The sequence below is a fragment of the Sinocyclocheilus grahami genome, unplaced genomic scaffold, assembly GCF_001515645.1.
Source record: "Sinocyclocheilus grahami isolate Dianchi unplaced genomic scaffold, SAMN03320097.WGS_v1.1 scaffold725.1, whole genome shotgun sequence".
Taxonomy (NCBI): domain Eukaryota; kingdom Metazoa; phylum Chordata; class Actinopteri; order Cypriniformes; family Cyprinidae; genus Sinocyclocheilus; species Sinocyclocheilus grahami.
The window spans coordinates 375889-401799 of NW_015505904.1; the positions used below are offsets into that span (position 1 = coordinate 375889).

A 25911-nucleotide genomic window follows, 5' to 3' on the forward strand; every position below is an offset into this window, starting at 1 on the left:
ACTGTTGTGCGCTCTGTGCAGACAGCCCTTTATTGCTGGCATGTATCTGATGATGTCTGTGGACACTGTCATTCCTCCTGGGAAGAAAGGTACACCAACATGGGAACCATTTCATCTATTTTCCAGTTTGGCACTAATAGTCTTGCAGACATTTGGGGTGGTGAAAGGTTTCTAGCTTTACCTAGAAGGTTGTGATTGGATATCAATGCTTGTCATCTTATTTATGCCGTCTGATGATTTTGGTGTTTGCAGTTACCAATGCAGACATTGCTTGCACTTACACATCCTCCCCGATGTATCCATTTGCCTTCAGGACACACACACACAGCCTCGGTGAGATAGCATTTAAAAAAGATATCGATTTTTTGTTATATTTACATCTAGTTCTTATTTAGTCTTTGCAAATTCTCCTTTTCTGTGGTGGTAACATGCATTTTCATGATCTTGTGTGTCTTGTTCTTCAGGTAAAGTTGTGAGTGGGTACAGGGTTCGAAATGGACAGTGGACTCAGATTGGACGCCAGTCTCCATTATTGCCGCAGGTATGTTTATGTGTCCACTCTGCCTGGTCGAGCATGATGGGTTAATGCAGTGGGTATAGAAAAGTATCAGCCCCCTTTAAGATAATCACATTTTGTTGCTTTGCAGCCTGAAATGAAGACGGACACAGTTTTTGTTTTATCCAGCTGTATTTACCCAGTGCAACTTATAACATCCAAGTGAAAGATGAACAAAACAGGGTGATTCTGTTCTATCCCCACTTTACGTGGCTTCTAGAGAGGGAAATGCATCATTTGTTTCTGATAAGAGATGTCAGTCATGTTAATGACTCATCAGCGTCATAGTGATTTTTATGTTTTCCCTGCTGTCAGACCGGTTTACACTCTGTCTATGGTATTTACAAGTGCAGTTTCCAGAATCCAATACATGGATACCATAGACTGTATAAAAACATGGATGCAGTGTCCGTGACGTCACCCATAGGTTTCTGAAGAGCGTTTTTGAAGCCCAAAGTGGGCAGAGCCGGCCATCGCCATCTTGGCAGCGCGTCACTCCTGGATAATCGAAAATGGGCAAAGAGGCGGGACGTGGGTGGAGCTGGTTGCTGAAACCACGCCCACCTAGCTCAACGGTGGTGACAGCAGCAGCAATCCACCTGTCACTCAAGTGGCCACGCCCTTAATTATGCAGAACTTTAAGGCTTAATATAATTTAAACTGATGAGTTACAAAAAATTCACCCCCTCACAGTTGTCATGAAGGGCAAAATTAGCTACAGTATATAGACCAAAATCACTTTTTGTACCAAGCTGTAAACATGTTTTTTTCTGCTTTGAAGTTGGACATTTTAACATGTGGAGTCTATGGGATTGACTCCCTTTTGGAGCCAGTCGATGAATTGCAGTTTACTGTAAGTCACTTCCGTGTTGGTTTCAAGAGAGAGACCGGAAAGTTGCCGCTTGATGGATACATATATACGGTGAACACACAGTATGCATTTCTTTTTAGACAACTGCTTCTCCCGGAGAGCCACTTTACTGTGTAGTTCCAACTCTAGCTTAATGTACCTGAATCAACTAATCAAGTTTTTTTTCTTTTCTTGTGATCATCCCCATTCTTAAAACATTAAAGCAGCCTAATGGCCCATGCATACTGTGTGAGAAAATGATTAAGTTTGATAACCACGTTACATTTACACATTTACATTTGACAGAAGCTTTTACCCAAAGTAACGTATATTGCGTTTTATTCATACATTTTTCCAGTTCATGCATTATCTGGGAATCAAACCCATGACCTTGGCATTGCTGATGCCGTGCTGTACTGTTTTTCTACAGGAACACTGTTTAAGAACATGTTTCCGAAGTAAAATCATTTGGTTTTGAATTGGAATTGTATTTCAGCAAGTTTAATTAAATATTATCTTGAAAATAACACTGAAAAACACTTTTAATTCATTTTAAATGTGTTTGTGTAGCACTTTTCAATAAATATGATTCCAAGCCAGTTTTGCAGAGAATAGTGCCATGCAAACTCCAGTGAACAAGCTAAAGCAGTGGAGAGGAGTAACTCTGAAGAATGATTAACAAATGGATATCTTTAAGTTGTCTTTAGAAATAAGAAACAGTATTAGCAAATTCTGTAAATGTGATCAATTGCACTAGACATGTTTAATTAATATCTTAAAGGGGTCATATGATGCTTTTTTAAAGATCATTATTTTGTGTATTTGGTGTAACAGAATATGTTAACATGCTTTAATGTTAAAAAAACACATTATTTTTCGAATACTGGGTGCGTGTTAGAACGAGCCGTTTTAGGGAAGCGTGGCTGACTCTTAACTTTGATAAAGAATATCTCTTTGGTTTTGAGACTTTAGTCTTTGCAACTTCAGGGATCTTATCTATGCACAATACTTGCTTGTAATAAGATTTCCTTTGGGAGAGTTCACCTTTTATTTTTGTTTGATTTGTTCCTATGTAGAGTTACTGTGGCAGTAAGTGTGTTAGATGAGTGATGTTGTGCATGCTGTTGACGTTTCCAGCTTTCACTGTGCTTGCGTGCTGTTGTGTCTCTGACCACCTGTCTTACTATGTCCATCTGATAAAGTGACGCGCTGTAAGACAGCTGGTGACTGTGTGTTTGTGTGTGTGTGTGATGTTTAAAGAGTGATTAAACACGCTCGTCGATGTCTCTGTTTCATCATTTTCCGTTTGAACGTGACTCCTTGAACGTATGTGTTCCTCTGCCCTGCCATGCCTGTTACCATGGTGATAGGGAGAGCACATAATAGTGCATTGACGAAGGAAGCCCAGCGCTCTCGCCCACACACCCAACTCAAGTCCACAAGATAACGATGTAAAGATGACTGCTGACGTACATTCTGGTCTTTGGCTCCAAGAACTGCCCACTTAGGCCAGAGACATATGTGCACAAGTACACACACATGAATACATTGCAGATGCTTGGTCCAATTATACATACAGTGCTGTGAAAAAGTAAGTGCGCCCCATGAGAAGTGTAATTAGGAGTTCACGCAACAAGCATGTTGGAATCGTATAGAACCTTGTCATATTGGAACTAATTAGGGGTTCAAGCATGAAACTCCAGCAGGGCTTTCCCAGGGTTTTAATAGTTATTGACGTGGCCTTTTTTATTATATTACTCATCTAGGCCTGTCGCAATAGTCAATATATCGACTTATCACACGATATATGGAAATGAGCACGATCATTTTTGGTGCTGCGTTATATTGCGACTGCAACTTTTTTTTTATTATTAAAAATAATGATTTATATAATTGTTTTACAAAAAATAATTACAAAAAACACACACTGAGCGGACAGCATTCATGCTGCGTGCATTCGGTTGCGACAGTCGAGACGATCATTCTGCGAATGGGATGCGCATAAGCACTTTGTGCCGCTCTGGATTGAGCCTTTCATACTGTATTATAACACTTTTGCGCATGATAGGACAGAACAAGAAAGGCTATTAATAATTGAATGTATAGCACAGTAATGGAGGCAGCAAAAGGACTCGTATCTGTCATATGTTGCTGTCTCATTACTGCTGTGCATTTAAAAGAAATGTATTTTAAGTTTGTAGTATATAGTATTTATATATAAATATATTTACTCGTTTTTCATGAATGTATTTTACTACAATACAAAGAGCAATGTATAAAATTTTACCAGATATAGTCCTACACTTATTCACTTTTATTTGTTCCCCAATGTTATTTCGCTAAATGTTTACATTTTATAAAATTATTGTGCACTCATGATTTTTCTAGAATAAATTAGCCTAGTTTATAATAGTATTATTTTCATAGATTATGATTATATATTTTTTTATTTGTTATTTTTAATTCAAATGAAGTTGTCTATATTTGGTAGATTGTGTTTAACACACAAAAGAAGTAGCGATCAGGTCAACATACAAAAGTACATTAATTCTACATTGATTAAAAAACATATGCTGGTATACTCAGAATTTTCAGTATCTGATCGGATTGGTTCTAAAAAAAATGGTATCATTGCATCCTTAATTTATTATTTATTATTTTTATTTACTTAGGATATATTTTTTCACATTCCGATTCCAATGTCTAAATATTCTTTATTTTATATAAAAAAAATTTGTTCTTTGAAAGAGTGTACTTGCATTATTATGCTATATTGTCATACTGTCATTAATCAGTGGCATAAAATGGTCTTAAAATGGCAATAATATCATTTATCGCAATTAATTTTGGTGCAATATATCGCACAACAAAAAGTAGTTATCGTGACAGCCCTATACTCAACAAAATATCCGATTTTCACGAAACATGATGCAGATCTGAAGGATATAATTCTAAAGTGCCATGTAAAATTTGCTGCATGACTAATTATAATAAAATTGAAATTGTGATGTGCCTTAGTGCGATTATTAAATCGCAAAGGCTGTGATTTGTATATACTGTATGTATATAAAATGTATATACAGTATATATATATATATATATATATATATATATATTCTGCATGTTTCAAAATGCAGCATGACACTGTGTTCTTTTATGTGATAGCAGCTCATGATTCTTTTTTTTTCTCTTTTTTTTTAGTTTTAGTTTTATAGCCTTAAAGATGCAGTTTTCCACAAAAACCTCAAAGGTTAAACATTTAAAAATGATTAAATTAAGTTTTACTGTAAAATAAAATTATTATTATCATTATTATGTTACAGTCATATTGCTATTTAATCACTACAAACAAGCACAGCAAACCTGGAGCTTTTGCAATTAAATTTGATTTTGGTTGGTTGTAGATGGGGTTGTGAAAAGTAAGCTTGCATACATTGAATGGTGGCAGATCTGAATATGAATATGTTCTGACACAATTTGGAATGCAACAATGCAAAAATAAAGTTTCCTTTCCAAACCAGTGCGAGTGTGTCCTTTCAGACCAAAGTTTACTTTTTTCCGTGATATTTAGGGGTGCGTCACAGAACAAACCAAATTATATAGCTGTTATATCTCATTTACTGAAAAACAAATGGACACATTGGAAGCAGAAACAATGGAAACCCAACAGGAGCTTACTGTTTTGAGGAATATCTTGCTGTTTCGCAGTATGTAGAGGGTTGGTGGGTGTGTCATTTGAGGCAAATGCTGTTCTGTGGGTTTTTTGCCATTTACTTGCATCTTTGGAGCTGTAATTTGGCATTTTGTGCTAGTAGTTTGTTCATGTGTCCTTGTTTCCTTCCTCACAGAGGCACCTCCAATGATGAGATGTGTAATTTCTACATCATGTACTACATGGACAACAGCCGTGCTGTGCCTTACATGAGCTGCGGAGATGACAGCAGTAGTGAACTGTTCCGAAACATCCCTTCTGAGGCCAATATTCCCATCCCGGTCAGTCCAGACCACATGATGTCCATGAAGCATGAGTCAGCTCCTCAGAAAGGTACCATCCAAAAATAAACCTTCTGAGATTTTGCATGCAAAACACTAAGTAGGCAGAGCGACCAAAACCTTATAGGCTACTGTGGGATGATTGCATTATTTTTCTTGGGATAATCCAGTGAATCCAGAGGCCTGGTTAATATTTTGCAAATGAAATGTACTTGATTTATTATTTATTTTTATTTAAAAAAAATTTTTTATCTATAAAGTCTATATTTTCTGTATAAATATATTTTTCTTGATTTCCACAGATGTTGTGGCTCTGCAGGAGCCCAAGAGAGAAGAGGAAGTTCTGGATCAGGGTAAGATGTTTAAAAATAAGAGATAATCAAGACTGAAACGCACAATCACTACAAATCTCATTTGACTGACACAGTGGCTGAATGACATTCTTTTATTGTGAAATACACAGTGGATTTGATAGTATAGCTGTAGTACAACTCCAAGACATGAGTGTGCCAGATAAGAGCTTTTGGAGAGCACAGTGAATAACAGTGCACACTGTTGAACTCCAGAAAGGACAAATGCATAATAAAAACACAATCAATGTTTCACTGGGTCTGCAGTGCAGTTTACAAAATGTACTATATCAAAATAATTTGCCAATACAAAATATAATAAAGTAAAAAAAAAAAAAACATAATAATATACTAAAATACACCATACTAATACAATAAAAATATTAGTAATGCAAAAAATAATTTGCTGAAAACATTTCCCTCTGACACAGCTCTCACACTTAGCCTGTCACTGCCGGCATTGTTTTTTTTGTGGTCTCATTCAGATTTTAATAACATCCATCTTCGTTTTCTTTCCTTGTATGGAAAATGACATTCTGCACAATTTCTCCTTTTGTGTTCCATGGAAGAAAAAAATCATACAGGTTTCGAGTGACATAAGGCTTGATAAACTAATAAACCCTTCACACATTATATGATTCATTGGTGTCATGAATATAATTTCAAAGAAACGGAATATTATAGAAAAAACAGTTAAAGCGCCTCCATCTAGCTGCCAGTGAAAATAAGCTGTGTGCATTGACTTTTTTTTTTTTTTTAACAAAGATTTGTTTTAAATGGGTCATGACATGAGAAATCAAGTTTTCTTTCATCTTTTGGCTTGTAAGTTAATTCTGCAACTTTCTGATTTTGAATGCACCATTGCTGACTGCCTTCACAGCAACACATCAGTACCTTTGACATTAAGAGTTGAACTTTTACATCTCAAGTACCTGATAACGTTAGTATGGATAACTAGTCAACCAGTCACAAAACTCTTATCAGCAGATGAAGCAGTCAAAAATTATTTTCACTCTTGTCAGCTTCCAATAAATAAACTCAGTATACATTCACATTGTTGTTCCTGAGGGTATTTGATATATTATCACCAAATCCGTGTATACAGGGGTCTCAAACTCAATCTAGGGGCTACTAGGTGTTTTTCATCAGGAGTCAGGTGCACAGTTAACTACTGATCCACCACAATTCAAACATAAGACTGTATTTGAAGCGTTTAGCCATTTACCAACAGATTTTAAAACACGTATGCTGGGAGGCATTGATGCAAAGCAGTGGGCATCAGTGCTAAAGTAAAGCAACCAGATGTTTCATTCACATCATCAAAGACAGGGTTTAAAATGGTCATTGTAAAGTTATGACTGTTTTGGGGGAAAATATTAGCATAGCTTGACCTCAGGGAAAATATATAAAAAATATGTCATGACCTATTTAACCATCTCTAACCTGCTAAGAGCTCGCTGATACGTCTCAGAGATATCTCTGCATGACTTAAAAACAGAATCTGTTAGCATCTCATTTCTGCTATTATTTCTGCAAATCCCAAGACTACTTCTATTTAGCTTCATAATAAAATGTCCACCCTTCCTAATAGAAGGCTAGACTGTGAATCCCATTTACACAAATGAAATGGCTGTGTTATAGTGTCGGCTTGGTCTTTTGCCTATTGTTATATTTATTTATTTTTTGTACAGAATATATTTATGAATTTTATGTATTAGCATTTCCCTGTGGAACTAGAACAGTGACTGAATTTGACCAATGTATTTCTCACTTCCGAGACCACCTCCACAATACTTTTGGCAATGTTTTGAATGCACAGAGTCATGCAAACATGCTTGAAAAAGATGGATCATGCATGCTTTCATTTGTACCACAAATAGCTGTCATTATTAAAGGGATAATTCGCACAGAAATGTTTATCTGCTTACCCCCAGGGCATCCAAGATGTAGGTGACTTTGTTTCTTCAGTAGAACACAAATTAAGATTTTTAACTCAAACCGTTGCAGTCTGTCAGTCATATAATGGAAGTGAATAGGAATCATGGCTTTGAGAGACACAAAAACATACACAAACAAAACCAAATTAAACCCTGCGGCTCGTGACGATACATTGATGTGTAAAGACACGAAACGATCGGTCTGTGCAAGAAACTGAACAATATTTATATCATTATATACAGTGTTGGGGAGTAACTAGTTACATGTAACGGCGTTACGTAATTTAATTACAAAATAAATGTAACCGTAATCAGTTACAGTTACTAAGAAAAAATGTGTAATTAAATTAGTTACTTATGAAAATGTTAACGATTACAAAGGGGATTACATTTGAATATTTACACAGTATTTATCAATGTATCGTCACGAGCCGCCGGGTTTAATTTGGTTTTGTTTGTGAATGTTTTTTTGCCTCTCAAAGCCTTGATTCCCATTCACTTCCATTATAAGTCTGACAGACTGCAACGGTTTGAGTTAAAAATCTTCGTTTGTGTTCTACTGAAGAAACAAAGTCACCTACATCTTGGATGCCCTGGGGGTAAGCAGATAAACATCACATTTTAATTTTTGGGTGAACTATCCCTTTAATGCTTATTTCTCTAAATAAGTATGGTTTTGTTGGATTGGATTTGTTCTAGTATTGTATACATTTTGTGTAAGTAAGTGCATAGAGACTTGTCTTTATTTGTTTCAGCCACTGCTGTTGCATGGCCAGTAAAATATGTTGCTGCATTATTCTGGCCTGAACCTTGCGGTGAGAATCAAAATGGGTTGAAGGGCAGTTAGTTAATAAGAAACAGGATCAATGAGAAGTCTTTTCCAATGTTAATTGGATCTTCTTCTTGCCCTGAAGGAGATGTCTGGCAGTTTCCTTATAGAAACCTTATCTGGGTGGCACTGGGCATGTTTTTGTTTCAGTTTAAGATTCAATGGAAATCTATCAAACATTTCATCACTGTGGCAGTCAGAGAAGGGCTCCACACTATTTGCCCTTAAAATGTGTATTTTTGACCAATAAGCTTTCTTAATTAGTGCCAAATCTTATTGGTTGATCCATATTGACTATGGAAAATCAGACTGGACTGCTCTATTTGTTGATTCATTGACTCCTGAGCTGTTGGAATGAAATTGACAGTGGAGGTAAAACGCAATGGTGTTTTGAAGGATGCATCAGTCGTATCCTTCACATCCTCTTTTCATCCACAATCCTTTGCGCACAATCCCAATTCACAGAAAAATGGCAGAAAAACAATTCAGCACCAAACTGGCTCAAGCTCTTCACAAAATGCCAAGGAGCCATCAGAAGAAAAGTTGAGAACAATGGTACAGAAACTTGGTCAATGCTTCAGGGTTTACTTTGCTTATGGTTACTGAGCCCTTTGTGTGTGATAGAGTGCGAGACTGACTGGGAAAATACCAAAAACAAAGGCGCCTTCAAAGCCAGAGTCACCATAAGATAGGCCTATTGTAGAAAGCCAGTACTCTGTAGAATGTCACCTACAAAAGTTGCCTCCTCGGACAATCAGAGGTTTGTGGTTAATAGAATATTTCTTTGGCTCACTCCTAAGAATGTACTTGATACTTATCCAGTGCCACTGTTCTATGAGACAATGGAGTCCCTAGATGGTCCTGGCTGGTTCAGCAAACTAAACTTGTTAAATGTTTTGGGTAACTTAGAAATGTCACATTTTCCATGAAAACATACATCAAATAATTGTGTTTTTCAAACATTTCTTTCATTAAAGACTCTTCCATTTACAGACCTTTGAGATTGTAGTCATCCATTCTTTGAGGTAATCTGACGAAATTTCATCCCATTTCCAAGGGAGATCTAATAAGTCTTAAAATTGACATATCTCTTAAATCTTGCTAGAATAGGCAGTGCTTTACCTTACCTGCAGATACCCTGTAGATGTCATGACATAAGTTGAAAGATTGGATATAACCTTTTCAGGCTTAATAAATGATGTGCAGCCTTTTTTATTTTGCGTGCCAGTGAAATGCCAGAATAGATGTACTGTCTGAAATAAAAGGCTGTGTATGTTGCACGAGATCTCACCGGGCCTGTCATACAATCTCCAAAGAAAAAATCGTAAAGGACAGACAAAAATAGCACGATATACACTCAACCATTGAGTCTATCCAATACATATAACACCAGCACAACCTCCTTTCTTCCACTCCAATGGCTTTCTCACTTTTCTATTTACACCACCATTCCTCTTTTGTCTTTCCGCTTTTCCTCCTCTGTTTCCTCCTGTGCAGGTGACCTCTATTCCCTTCTCTCTAAACTGCTGGGGGAGAGGGAGGATGTTGTCCACATGCATAAGTACAACCCCACAGAGGTGGCCCGAGCCCAGAAACATCTCATGGCAGAGATTGATAGCATAATGCAAAAAAAAGACCTGGGCTGGCCACGTTTAGGCTACAAAACAAAAGAGGATGCAATTCTGGCGAGGGACAGAGTGCACAAGTTTCACCAGTTAGAGTCCACTGTCAGCCCCTCAAGGAGCAGGACTGTATCCGCCAGACAGCCGACCACAGGGGAGGCTCAGAGGGACCAACAAGGTGGGTTTCGGTCTCGTTTTTTACCCCAACAAAAAGCAAGGACATATCAAGTATCTCTATCAAGTGTTGTGTGGACACTGAGCTTTTAACACAGTGTCAACTGAGACATGAGTTTGTCTCCCACATATCCATTTGTTTTCCATTTGAAGCCTGTTTCCACCCATCTCACTGCTATCATTCATACTTTGGGTTGCAGAGTGTTTGCTTAGTGTGTAATATTATACCATGTGGTATTAATAATTCCCTCATGTGGAACATGAGAATTGCTGTAGAATAGACTTCAAGATGCATTTAATGCTTTCAAGTCAAGTCACCTTAATTTGTATAGTGCTTTATACAATACAGATTGTGTCGATGCTGCTTTACAGTGTCAAACAGAAAAAACATGTGCTGATAATGCACAAGGACAATAGAAAACAATCAGTTTATCAGTTAAAGTCGGTTAATTGTTGATTCAGTGATGTCATCGTCCAGCTCAGTTCAGCTCTCTTCCAATAGTGTCTGTGCAATCAAGTCAACTATGTTGCCAGAAATTGTGTCCCCAACTAAGCAAGCCAAAGGCGACGGTGGCAAGGAACCAAAACTTCATCTGTGACAGAAATGGAGAAAAAGCCTTGGGAGAAACCAGGCTCTGTTGGAGAGCTTTCATCTCTCAAACTTTAATTTGTCAAACAGCCCCCCTACGAGCAAGATGAGTCATCAATATATTTGGTTTTGAAGAGAAAGAATGTCTGGAATACACAACACGTGTATACAGTGCATTCAGAAAATATTCTTACCCCTTCATTTTTCACATTTTCATGTTGCAGCCCTATACTGAAATGCCACACTGACATAAGTATTCAGAATCTCAAGTCAGTACACAGTGAGTTAGCATGTCTGTCAGTGATTACAGTCGCAAGTCTTGTTTGGTATGATGTGACAAGCTTTGCGCAACTGGATTTGGAGATTTTCTGCCATTTTTCTGCCTTGTAAACTTTGTCAGGATGTTTGGTGACCATCGTGGGCAGCCATATTTAAGTCTCTGAAGAGATGTTCGATTGGGTTCACATCCAGACTCTGGCTGGGACACTGGGATTCTGCCCAATCTGAGGTCCTGAATGCTCAGGACCAGGTTTTCATTAAAAATATCTCTGTGTTCGGCCTTGCTTCCACCCTGACAGGTCCTTGCCACATTTCACTGTGGGATGGTATTGTACAGGTGATGAGCAGTGTCTGGTTTTCTTCCACACATTGAGGTTGGAATTGACGAGACCATAGAATCTGGTTTAGAATCTAAAGTCCTTTAGGAGCTTTTTTTTTGTTGTTGCAAATTTCAAGCAGGTTTCCATGTGTCTTCTCTGAGGAGAGGCTTTCATCTGCCTACCTACTCTGCCATAAAGCCCAGATCAGTGGAGTGTCACAGTGTTGGTTGTCCTTCTGCAAGTTTCTCCCGTCTCCACACATGATCACTGGAGCTCAACCAGAGTGACCATCAAGTTTTCTTACCAACTGCACAGGATTGGTTGTACCACTTACTCCATTTAAGAGTTATGGAGACCACTGTGCTCTTGGAAACTGTCAGTGCAGCTGCGTTTCATCTGTGCACACCACAGTCCATCTCTGAGGTCTGCAGGCAGTTCCTGTGACCTCATGGCTTGGGCTGTTTCTCAGTTAGAAGGCTTCATCCTAGTAACGCTGCATATCTCAGCAGTCACGTCAACAAGCGCCATCGAAGGCCATCTCAGTCTGAAGCCTTGGTTTCACATCTGGCATATTTTAAGGGCATATTTATAAATCCTTCCATCCTTGAAACACCCACAATCCTTTGTACATATTCTAATTCACGAAAAAGAACCGCACTGAGCTCGCCCGAGTTCATGATGAAATGCAAGACAAAAACATTTTTTCGGAGATGAATGCATTGTTTTCTTTTGTTGTGTTGAGACCACAGATAGTTGTCATTCACTGTATTGCTTTAATAAAAAGTCAGAAAGTATAAAGATTTTTAATATAAAGTTGTTTTTTCCCCCAAAAAACAATATTTTCACTGCATGACTGGACTAGGAAGGACACAGCTTTACTAGGATGCAGCTTTGAAAAGCACACTTGGGTTTTGCTCTGGGTTTCAGCTATTAGAACTTGTATAGACAGGTGTGTGCGTTTACAAATCGTGTCCAATCAGATGAATGTGCCACAGATGGACTCCAGTCAATGTGTAGAATCAGTGGAGATGATCCAGAGAAATGGGATGTACCTTATCTAATTTTAAGTGTTATGGCAAAGGGGCTGAATACTTATGTCAATGTGATATTTCTTATTCATTTTCTGTTTCTGTTGTAATGGGTCAGACAGTGATGGAAATACATAATGCAAACAGTAGTTCATTTAATATGCATGTGTTTTGTGTGTGTGTTCTTTAGTGAATGCACTGTAGATTGATAATCTTGCATTGATGTTGCATAGTTTGTCATTGCTCTTGGCTACATTCATAACCCAGTCATATACATTTCAGGAATCAGTTTTATTTGGGATGTGTCGAATGTGTCTATGACTTCATGCTTTGGAAGCTATTATAATGAAAGAGTGTCATTCATCAGCGCACATGTGCTGTCATTTGAATCTTATCCAAGAACAACTTGATTTATTCACAGCGTATCACTCATTTGTTGTGTGAAAGTGTGTGGGTATACTTAACTGTAGTTTTTGTATTTGATTTAATTCTAAAATACTAAAAGTTTTCTTTAGGAGGTCGTCTTTATAATTAGCTTAATACAAAAACAACAAAAGGCTAAGATGTCTAATTTGCATAAATTCCACACAGAATATGAATCTGCAAATCTGGAACACTTGTTAGTCACACTCTATGCATTGCGTTCACCTTACATGTCTGCTCATTAAATATTTTACTCCGTTTGATTGTGTTTTAAGCTATCAATCGTAGTGAGCTCCGTTTAACACATTTTACCAATCTGTTCTTCAAAATTCCTGAGATTTATTTCCTAAAAATCATCTGTGCAAATGTGAAAAGACCTACAGTACTAGGTTACAGTGACCCTGAAGTTCACACAGGTATTGTATACGAGACATGTAGTTATTCACACTGGACTTTGGACATGTTTGACCTCCAGACATTTACCAGATACTTTTTGCCTTTACTTTGGACCTCATATATGTTGTTTTATAGTTTGAAATCAAACAAAAATGTTGTTGACTTTGAGCTATTTTTTATTTAGCATAGGGCAAAGGCATTCATCCATTATGTGTTTCTTAAGTGTACTTCTGGGGCCACTGTACATATAATAGATGCTTGTGTCATTGACATCTTTGGCTGTACATTTTTTTAAACTTGTAAAAGTATAGTGTTCTGGCAAATCCTTCTGGTAAATGTTTGTCAGCAATTGGGCCTTTTAAACTTTATATTTTCACTTTTTGGTAAAAAAATGAAAAATCTTATATTTAAAACTAATTTTAAATGTATCCCAACCTCAAAATGCATCTTGACATCAACACATATTTTAATACGGGTTAGTTCACCCAAAAATTTAAATTGTCACCACTTATTTATTCTCACGTTCCAATCCAAACCCATAAGAGTTTAGTTCATCTTCAAGCACAAATGAAGATATTTTTAATAACATCCTGAGAGATTTCTGTCACTCCACTGAAAGTTTATTACACCAAAACTTTGACTCTTCAAAAAGTACATAAAGAGATCGTAGAAGTAATCCATATGAATTGAGTGGTGTAGTCCAAGTCTTCTGAAGAGACCTGATCGCTTTATATGATGAATGATTTAATTTAGGCTTTTATTCACGCATAAACATTAACACACATACATAGAGCTCATCTAACTTGATAAACAGAAGCTCAAACATGTTTGCTTGGCACAAGTAGGCAATCAGTTTGTCAATCGGGCTACACTGCATGTGCGTGCAGTCTGCGAGGAGCTTTTTAACCTTACGGTATAAAAAGACGTTTCTTTGACATTACTTACACATTGTCATCAAATCGAAGCATTCTATGTACAGTATATACTTCGTATAGGAGGTGACATGGCATTCCAAACATACAGCGGAAAGTTTTTAGCCCTCAGCGACCACATTAATTCCTCATTTCCCACTAGAGTTCAGCTCATAAAGGTGTGCACATACAGGAGTTGAGTACAGACTTATTATGGTTTACATTCAGCATGTTTTTGGTGTGTTGCATGAAGTCGTGTAAAAATGCACTGATGCATCAATCTGATCTGGTTATTATTTCACTATACCTAACTTATTAAAAGTCTGTTTTCAGTAGTTTGCCAACAGTAATAAATGGATATAAAGTGAATAAAATGATCATGAACCAGGTCTCTTTGTACCCCTGCTGTTGCATCTGTGTGAATCTAATGGGCTCAAACCTGAGTTGTTTGAATTAAGAACTTTCAGACGTTTAATTTTTTTCGTCTTACACATCATGTTCTACACATTCAATTCTAAACAAAAATTCAATTTTTGAGACTGTAAATGTAAAGCCTGATGTATTGTTTTCAATATTCAAGTGAATCTCCCCATTTCAGTTGTGGGTGCAACATATTTTTGGAAATTATTATGAATCGTTTGAAAATAATTGTATTGAAGTGTAACCCAATCAGATTTTGACTTGGCTGTATGTGTTAACCTGTGGTGTGTGTGTCTGTGTCTGTGTCTGTGTCTCTGTCTCTGTCTCTGTCTCTGTGTCTGTGTCTGTGTGACTCTGTCTGTGTCTGTGTCTGTGTCTGTGTCTCTGTCTCTGTCTCTGTCTCTGTCTCTGTCTCTGTCTCTGTCTCTGTCTCTGTCTCTGTGTCTGTGTCTGTGTGACTCTGTCTGTGTCTGTGTCTGTGTCTGTGTCTCTGTCTCTGTCTCTGTCTCTGTGTGTGTGTCTGTGTGTCTGTGTGTCTCTGTCTCTGTCTCTGTCTCTGTCTCTGTCTCTGTGTCTGTGTGTGTCTGTGTGTGTGCAGGTGCTCATCTGGTGGAGGTGTCAGACTGGCCCGAGGCAGATCTGCAGCTGGGGCAAGTGTCTGGTCTGGCTCTCAACTCTAACGGTGACCTGATCATCTTCCACAGAGGAGATCACATATGGGGAATTAAGTATGTTATGGTTTATTAACCCACTCCATACATATAAGCATTCTCACCCAGAGGCTCTGAAAAAAAGAAGAAGAATTTGTGCAGGTGATAAAGTTTGAAGTGATGAACTGATGTAGAATTGAGCTCTATCTAGACATCCAATGAACACTGACTTCTTGCTCATGAAGTTGTCATTGTCTGACTCTGAACAATGTTACTGTCTGATTAAAGTTTATTTAAAGTGCATTGTGTACTGTAGTTGAAATGGATAGTTCACCCAAAAATGAAAACTCATAATTTGGTTCGAGTCATTCAAATCCATAACACTTTCGTTCATCCTTGGAATGCTAATGAAGATATTTTTAATATTCTCATTCATTTCCATCCATTGAAAGTCCATGCAGACAACATTTTCAAGCTCCAAAAAGTTTAAAAAGACATTGTAAATATAATCCATATGAATCAAGCAGTTTAATCCAAGTCTTCTGAAGAGATGTGATTGATTTAAATGATGAACAGATTTCATTTAGGCTTTTATTTACAACACATACTGTGTGTAGAGCGCATCCGATATGATAAGTGGAAGCTCAACTGTACTCGCTTGAAGCTTTAAAACCACTGAGATTTTTTCTTGCATGTTACTCAAGCACATTTGAGCTTCCACGAGAGCTAATGAGGTTTATTTACATGCTTCAAACAAGTACAGTTGAGCTGCCGTTTACCATATTTGATATGCTCTACTGTATATATGTGCTCTGAGTATGTATGAATGTATCTTTATTTGTGTTTCGAAGATGAATGAAAGTCTATATTTCATGCTTTCACGAAGCTTTCATATGGCTTCAGAGGACTTGGAATAAATGTCATTTGGGCTATGATTATGCTAAGTTTGTAGAGCTTTTTTGTCATATTTGGATCTGCATTTATTTTAATTGCATGGAAAGGAGGTGAAATTCTTTCAGTTTGTGTTCAAGAGTAGAAAGAAATGCATATACCGGTAGGTTTGAAACAACAACAGGCTAAGGAAGTTATGACAGGTTTTTATTTTTGGGTGAACTGTTCCTCTAAAGGGGGGAATGCTGCTAATACACAATATGTTGTTATGGTATAATGAAGTCATTTTCTCCTGCAGCTCCTTCATCAATGGCATCTACAAGCAGAAGGATCTGGGTCCCATCCAGCAGTCCACGATCATGGTGGTGGATCCAGTCAAAGGAAAAGTGCTCAAAGCCTCAGGAAGAAATATGTAAGTCCATGAGATTGTGTTTTTGCACCATGTCTACAGTTCAGGTTAGTGGGCCGGCTGTTTTTAATCAATGAAGCTGCGTTTGCCCTGCAGAAAGATTGATTATAATGAAAGTGAGTTTAGACAAGGTACTGCTGTTTGCTATATTTTCTATCTTGTTCGAGTCATTCAAATCCATAACACTTTCGTTCATCCTTGGAATGCTAATGAAGATATTTTTAATATTCTCATTCATTTCCATCCATTGAAAGTCCATGCAGACAACATTTTCAAGCTCCAAAAAGTTTAAAAAGACATTGTAAATATAATCCATATGAATCAAGCAGTTTAATCCAAGTCTTCTGAAGAGATGTGATTGATTTATATGATGAACAGATTTCATTTAGGCTTTTATTTACAACACATACTGTGTGTAGAGCGCATCAGATATGATAAGTGGAAGCTCAACTGTACTCGCTTGAAGCTTTAAAACCACTGAGATTTTTTCTTGCATGTCACTCAAGCACATTTGAGCTTCCACGAGAGCTAATGAGGTTTATTTACATGCTTCAAACAAGTACAGTTGAGCTGCCGTTTACCATATTTGATATGCTCTACTGTATATATGTGCTCTGAGTATGTATGAATGTATCTTTATTTGTGTTTCGAAGATGAATGAAAGTCTATATTTCATGCTTTCACGAAGCTTTCATATGGCTTCAGAGGACTTGGAATAAATGTCATTTGGGCTATGATTATGCTAAGTTTGTAGAGCTTTTTTGTCATATTTGGATCTGCATTTATTTTAATTGCATGGAAAGGAGGTGAAATTCTTTCAGTTTGTGTTCAAGAGTAGAAAGAAATGCATATACCGGTAGGTTTGAAACAACAACAGGCTAAGGAAGTTATGACAGGTTTTTATTTTTGGGTGAACTGTTCCTCTAAAGGGGGGAATGCTGCTAATACACAATATGTTGTTATGGTATAATGAAGTCATTTTCTCCTGCAGCTCCTTCATCAATGGCATCTACCAGCAGAAGGATCTGGGTCCCATCCAGCAGTCCACGATCATGGTGGTGGATCCAGTCAAAGGAAAAGTGCTCAAAGCCTCAGGAAGAAATATGTAAGTCCATGAGATTGTGTTTTTGCACCATGTCTACAGTTCAGGTTAGTGGGCCGGCTGTTTTTAATCAATGAAGCTGCGTTTGCCCTGCAGAAAGATTGATTATAATGAAAGTGAGTTTAGACAAGGTACTGCTGTTTGCTATATTTTCTATCTTTGATTCATTGTGCTTGTTGTTAATGAAATGGTTGTTTGAACAGGTTCTATATGCCGCATGGAATAACTACTGACAAGGACGATAATTACTGGGTGACCGATGTAGCACTTCATCAGGTAAAGACGCTCAAATCAAGAAACTCATGACTCTTTCTGCACTCGAGTCACTGTACTTACATTAATACGGGAATAATCTCTAAAAGTGTATTGTATGGCTGTTTAAACTGGCCCAGCGTTAACGCGAGGTGAACGTGATTTCATCAAGAACAACATGATCCTGGAACAACATTCCAATCAACCAATCAGAATTGAGGGATAAGTTTTCAAGAAATGTCCGTTTTAGGCTTACAGTCAGGGTTAGGTGCTTATACACCCTTGTTATTCACCTATCATTTCCCTCTGATTTTAGGAATAAATTATGGGTAGGGTTAGGTTTAGGGGTAGGGATTGAGTTAGGTCTATATTTTTGGACTGTAATGTTGATCCAGGAACATGTCTTACTTGGCAAAATCACGGCGACCGTTAACACGAGCCCTCTTAACCTGCACACACATGGCAATTTGTTTTGGTAACACAATAGAAGTTGTGGCACTTTTAATATCTATCAAATCCCACTCTGTATTATTCAGCTATATTGTTAAAATTCTGCCTCAACTTTGGAAGAACTCATACAGCAATGCAATCATGATTTTTAATTAGATTTCCAGGAAAAATAAGACAGGATTGCCACCTGAAAAGGTGAATTGTAAATAAAATGTATCTGTGATAAACAGTACAATTGAAAAAAACACATAATGTTCAAGCAAAAATAACGTATATGGCTTCCACAACTATATAGGTAATCAAACTGAGCAGCGACGGTAATGATCGGCAGCTTCTGGTCTTGGGAGAAGCTTTTGAACCAGGAAGTGACAAGAAACACTTCTGCCAGCCTACAGATGTGGCTGTGGACCCTGTTACTGGAAACGTCTATGTCTCAGACGGCTACTGCAACTCCAGGATCCTCAAATTCTCACCAGAGGGCAAATATATCTCGCACTGGGGAGCAGGTACACTTTGCAGAATCTATTTTATATATTTTTACAATGAGAAATAATTTGATATCGCAGCTAGGTATGACCCAATTTGATTAGAATTTAATCAGTTTGGCAGATAAAACACCCGGTTGATGTTTCAGCACTGGTTGGATATTTAGACTTAATTAATACTCCCTCTTTGCTGATGGCACAGGCTCCTTAGACAGAAAACGGCGTGTCCCGTTCTGGATCCCGCACAGCCTGGCCTTCCTGCCGGATAAACGGGAGCTGTGTGTGGCCGATCGAGACAACGGACGGATCCAGTGCTTCATGGCAGATACTGGCGAGTTTGTGAAGGAGATCAAAAAAGAGCAGTTTGGAGGAGAAGTGTTTGCCATTGCATACTCGCCTGCCCAAGGTATGCATGAAGAGAGCAGGATAACATCTCTCTACAGAGCAGATCACTGTTGATTTATCGTATCATCATGTTGTCATATAAATCTGAATGTGGACGTCATCCCCTACCTGTGATCACATTGTCTAATGTTCGGTCACTCAGTAATAAAATGGATGAGGTTGCACTTTGTGTCAAATATGATTGTAGTTTGTGAATGTTAATTCACTTGGCCTTTGATATATAATTTGAATACATGTTCACAAACATACTGAGGATGCAAAACTAAATCAGTGCTAATGTTGACTCTACACACATGTGTCGTTTCAGGTGGTCTCATCTATGCGGTGAATGGAGAGCCTCCATATGGGCAGGCCGCCCCCCTTCAAGGCTTTGTTATCAATTATTCAACTAAAGAGATCCTGGATTCCTTCAGTCCAGACACACAGGTGCTAATTACAGCTTTAACTCATGTTTCCACACTCCTGCTGTGCACAACACAGCATTCACTCATAATAGTAGATGTGGTAGCAGAGAGTTGTGTGTTAGTTGTATTGTATAGTAAAGGCCCTGTCAGATGTCTCTGGTCAGTGCTGCCCAGTATTGCACAAATATCATCCTTTAATTCAACTGACTCCATTTGTCATTGACCTTACAAAGCACAGCGATTGATTATATGCAAATTTGTGTGATGTTAAACGGGTGTCTAGAGTGAAAGATGAAGTCTGACGTCTCATGTGGAGGTCAAAGCGGTGCACGATGCTCATGAATCATAGAAACTTCAACAAAAAAAAAAGTACAGATTGGTGATTAACTGAAGGATAAATTCATGCAACTTAGTGGTAAAAAAAGCCTTTTACTGGTAAATGGTTTGTAGAACGATTAGAGACACTTTAGAGACTTGATTAAAACTTGATTCAAAATTACTATGACAGAGTCCATTATCTAACAGTTGAGCCATTTGTTGGTCAGGGTTAGGGTGCTGCTGCCTTCTCATTGTCATCAGACACCACTGTTGCTTCATGATATCTGATTTAATAAAGCTGTGGAAACATGAATAAAGCTGCTGATTTGATGAAGAGTGATAACACTGAGGTGTGTGGCCTGTCGCTCAGCTTTCTCTAGGATTTATTTTCATGCCAATAAACAAATAGCTTTAGATTTATAGGTTTCCCTGCTCTTTACGTCTTGCATTTATTGATTTAGTAGATGCTTTCAGCCTCAGCTTTTACCAAATGAGGAAAAACACAAGCAAAATTAGCAACGTTCTTTATTGTGGCAACACAAAACATCATGCTGAAGACAGGAGGACCAGAGCAAATGTCTTGTTATGGGTCTGTTTGCACATTCTCTTTCTTGTTCATATTTGATATCTGAAGTCTTTTCCCTCTGTTTCTCCTTCAGGCATTTAAATTACCACACGACATTGTTGTTACAGCAGACGGGAGCGTCTTTGTTGGAGACGCAGCATCAGATTCTGTAATAAAGTTTGTTCTATCTGCAAGTAAGTTATGTTTGTGTAAAAATACTAATACGTGAATATACCAGTATAACATTTCAAATAAAAATATGATGTTTATACAAATCATTTAATGCAGTTAAATGCTTATTTTGCTACACATTATTCACAATCGCAAGAAATCCAGAAAAAGCCCAGGAAAAAAAAAAGATATTCAGAATTTTACACAATTTAGTTAACCAGAGAAAATTCCAACTTTAACTTTAAATTCCAAACTTTCCAAATTCCAAGGCTACTGGAAAACTGGAAATATTGAGTCCGTTATTGCAAACCTGTAATTTAATCCTATGTCTATTCTAACAACAAAAATGTAAACCTAGGAATTCTTCTTCTCATTTCAGAGGCAGAACATCGCTCTGTTAAGAAAGGAGGAATCGAGGTCCAAGAAATTGAAGGTAGGTTGTTTGGAGTGGTTTATGATCACGGCTTAATTATCACGACACAAGTTGTTTTCTCATGGTCACGGCTTTATATTGTCTCATGATCTCAACATAACAGAAGTTGTTCTCAGAGTCAGTGGTTTCCAAAGCTATCCTGGAGGACCCCAGTCCTGCACATTTTGTGTGTCTCCCTTATCAGACACACCTAATTCAGCTCTTGCAGTCTCTGCTAACAGGCTGGGGGTCCTCCAGGACAGGTTTGGAAACCCTTGCTCTAAGTTACACAGCTGCACCAACAGGTGGCAGTGTAGAGCTGAATATAACTGATGGGGTGTTGTTTACTGTATATCCACCTTACTGTACCTTACTGTACCTTACTGTACCTTACTGTACCTTACTGGGACAGAATCAGGAGGACCTTCGTTATGTTAAGTTGCGTTTGTTACTATAGAAACGGTAGACTCACGACACATTGTGTTTTAAAAATCAAACAATCATTGTAAACAAAAACAATTATAAACCGGAGAGTTCCGGTCCTTGATTCTGATTGGCTGAGCCACGTTTGAAGCTGTTGTAAATTACTCTACAAACACACACCTTTGTTTACTTCTGTGTGTTGCTCTGCAACCTCTTTGTTGTAACACAACTGTTTCTGAGGAACTACATTGTTTGGTGGAAGAATACGGTTTTTATTATCATTACACTTTATTTGCTCTATTTTATTTTGTGAAACCTTACGACGTCTATGGAATAACCGTTTTATAAAAGCAATAATCCCCGTGAAGCCGTGGTTTACAGTGAATTTATAACAGCTAAGGGGCGTTGTTAGGCACGACGCAAAGCTTATTGCTTTAGTAAACCACGGCTTCTTGGGGCTTATTGCTTTATTTTGTTATGTCGAGATTACGAGAAAATTAAGTCGTGATCACGAGAGAAAACAAGAAAGAAAAATAATCATAATGCATGGCCTCTTAGGACTTCCGTAAACAGTTCACATGTATGTTCAACTGCATTAAATGCTCCATTTTTGGCACTGCCTTTCCGTTAAGACTTGTAATGTAAACACACACTATTTGCGATTGTTAAGACAGGTTGGAAAATCCTGTAAAAGTGAATAAACTGAACCACATAGTCCCTTGAAACAAATTCTTAATGCAGTGTGTAAAGCACTTGCCCTACATTAAATGGCTGGAACTCCCCAAAAGCAGTCAATGTCAGAGTCATGCTTCACCAATTTTCTTGACAGTTAAGCATTCCCCCAAATCCATAATTATTTTTAATTGTTTCTTACCTGATTCCCCCTTTCTTTTAGAAACAGAAACGTTTGTGCAGGCCAATCTGAAGCCGTTACCCAAGTTCGCGCCTCAGCATCCAGTAGCTGCAGTGCAGAAGATGCAGGAGCCGTCACAGACACAGCCTCAGCAGCCGCCGGCAGCTGCTGAAGAGAAGAAGACGCTCAAGATCGTGGCCAATCAGAGCGCTCCGGGCATGTCCACCGCTATCATCACCACTCTACTGCTCGTCCCATTGGTGCTCGTCATCACCATCGGTGTCTTCATCCGCTGGAAGAGGGGCCGGATGTACAGCGGTAACTGTGCAATTGGCTTTTTTCCCATTACATTAAAGGGGTCATATGATGTTGCTAAAAAGAACATCATGTTGTGTATTTGGTGTAATGAAATGTGTTTATGCGGTTTAAGGTTCAAAAAACACATTATTTTCCACATACTGTACATTATTGTTTCTCCTCTATGCCCCGCCTTTCTGAAACACGTCGATTTTTACAAAGCTCATCGGTCTGAAAAGCGAGGTGTGCTGTGATTTTATGCACCAAGAGCTTGTAACACTCCAAAGAGAAAGAAAACATTCAAATCGCATCATATGATCCCTTTAACTCCATGTGCTGTTGTATGTGGGATTGATTTTGATCGATTTCTACTTTTAAGATGATTGTCAGGTGAAGTTGGATTCTTCAGGATCAGCAGGAGGAATCCTGGGTAAAATCAGAGGTAAGAGAGAAGATGAGACCTAACGCTCAGCTTTCCATGAAAGCTTTCCTTTTTCTTTTGGCCAGTTCCTGGAGCGCGTAAACACAACCGTGTGGTTAGTTAGAACGTCTGTGGTGTAACCGTACCGCTACATTCAAATTAGATTTCATGCACATTTGACTTTGTGTTTCAGATCATTTAATACACGCAAGTACTAGCAGAAAACATGTATAGTTTCAAAAAATGGACATTTATGTCTACAGAATAACCTTTTAAACAGTTTGACAGTGTTTTATCCACATCAAACACACATTGTGCAGGTCAGCTCAATATTTAGATTTTTTTGCACCCTCAGATTCCAGATTTTCAAATAGTTGTATCTCAGCCAAATATTGTCCTATCCTAACAAACCATACATCAACGGAGAGCTTATTTATTCAGCTTTAAGATGATGTATACATCTCAATTTTGGGAAATTGACCCTTATGATGGTTTTGTGGTCCTGGGTCACATATTGTATACCCGGCGTTAGATGTTGCAAGGGTTGTGAGTAAGACTCTTTCTCACACACAGGCAAAGCTGCAGGAAGCTTGAACCTGGGGAATTTCTTTGCCTCCCACAAAGGCTACACCCGGCACGGCTTCGACAGGCTCAGCACCGAGGGAAGCGACCTGGAGAAAGACGAGGACGGCACCGACTCTGAGAACGAGGAGTACTCTGCTCCGCCGGCCCCGATGTCCTCGTCCTAAAGAGCCAACGCTTTCTGCTAGCGCTGTCGGGATCTACTTTAATCACCTCTGTATTTGTTTGTATCGGCTGCTGAAACATTTCATCCGGTGTGAAAATGTTCTCCCTGAGACCTACGACTGCCACTTTAATTTATGATTTTAAGGGACCACATGGAGATTCAGAGCACTGGTCATTTTGATGATAGACTTTTCATTGTTATTTTTAACAGAAGGGTAAAGGTAGATTATTTATTTAGTTTTAACGATGAACAGCTGTTCAATCTCTTCCAGTAATTTAGCAGTCTGATAGCAGTGCAATTAGTATATAATTGATCCAGGCATTTTGTGTCCTAACATTTCTGTATGTCTGTGCCTTCATGTATTTCGCCTTCTGCAGCACCTATATATTACTACAGATGTGCCACATATTTAAGAGCTGCTACTGTCACCTGTGATTCCAGTTGTTTTTTTGCATCTGATAAAAAAAACAAAAAAAAAACATGATTACAGATTTAAGGCTGTATTTACTACATTTTCAAAGCTAATGTGAGATGTGTCTGATATTTGCTGTGATACTGAGGTTTTATTGCAAGACAACTATTTTCAGTAACAATGTTATTTGTGTAATAAAGTGTCTGCAAAGCATCACCTCTTTTTACCAGTTGTATGAAGTATCTTAAATGTATGTTGAGAATTAATTTCAGAAAATTCACACTGCACTGCTAATCAAGGGAAACATTGTTTGGTGTCGGGGAAAATGTAAAAAGTAAGTGCAGTATTATAGGCCTATTTTCTTAATTGAAGGCAGTGTCATAATAGTCCATTCCGATTGAAGGATTCCTTTGTGTCTTTAGCCCATAGGTTGTCATGAATAATGATGTTTGAAAGTAGAATTATTAAATAATGACTCCATGAATTACTACATTACTACACATTAAAATCAACAAAATGATATCAATTCACAGGGGGAGGGGGTGGGGTCGTTTAACTTTAACATTAAAATAAAAATCAGGGTTTTCCCCTGCAAATCTATACATTTAGGTGTCCAAAAATGCCCCACTGGAAACAAATATATATTCACAGAAAGAGATGGATAGGAACAGTTTTGCAGTTCACAGATCTTCAGATTTTTTTTCTAAGTAATAAATCTCACAGAAGTCATGTCCAGTTACGAAATCTAAATTCCAACATAACCATTTCAATAAATATGTCGTGAAATCAATGGTCAAGAGATCAATAAAATATATATATATATATATGTATGTGTATATATATATATATATATATATAAAAGGCTAAGTATAAGTGCATTTTTTATTATTATTTTAGGTAACAAAGAGGGCCAGGTTAAATGTTTTTTTTTTCTTCTTCTTTTTTTTGCATGTTCTACACAGGTTCGGGCAGGACAAATTTCTAGGGAATGGATTAAAATATATGGCGAAATATGATCTCAAAATTCCAATGGAACCGAAAGAAAAAGCAAGCAAGACTTCGCTATAGTCGTCAGCACAATTCAAGTCACCTTTATTTATGTAGCACTTTACACAATACTGGACGTGTCAGGGCAGCTTTACAGTGTTAAACAGGAAAATAGTTTGTTGATGCAAGAAGACAATATTTCCAGCTAAAGTCAGTTCATCATCATCCAGTTCAGCTCTCTTCCAAAAGTGTCTGTTCAATCAGTCAAGCGTCCCCAACAAAGCATTAAAGGGGTCATATGATGTTGCTAAAAAGAACATAATTTGGTGTATTTGGTGTAATGAAATGTGTTTATGCGGTTTAAGCTTCAAAAAACACATTATTTTCCACATACTGTACATTATTCCTTTCTGAAACGCGTCGATTTGTACAAAGCTCATCGGTCTGAAAAGCGAGGTGTGCTGTGATTGGCCAGCTATCCAGTGCGTTGTGATTGGCCGAATACCTCAAGCGTGTGACGGAAATGTTACGCCCCTCACCATACTGTGCTGCCCTGTCCGGCCGGAGCGACGAGACAAA

General features: G+C 38.0%; 1 protein-coding gene across 1 annotated transcript; it reads left to right on the plus strand.

The window, feature by feature from the left end:
* Positions 1-10: 10 nt before the first annotated feature.
* On the plus strand, positions 11-24568 carry LOC107560403 (peptidyl-glycine alpha-amidating monooxygenase A-like; the record flags this gene model as incomplete). The annotated part of the gene is made up of 19 exons (XM_016244570.1): positions 11-89; positions 253-333; positions 465-541; positions 648-662; positions 5115-5128; positions 5222-5451; positions 5702-5752; positions 10013-10315; positions 15276-15405; positions 17619-17732; positions 17933-18005; positions 18727-18937; positions 19119-19322; positions 19629-19747; positions 20703-20802; positions 21159-21212; positions 22510-22785; positions 23144-23206; positions 23759-24568. Coding segments are annotated over 19 exons (2370 nt in total), but the record flags the coding sequence as incomplete, so codon positions are not given.
* Positions 24569-25911: the final 1343 nt, after the last annotated feature.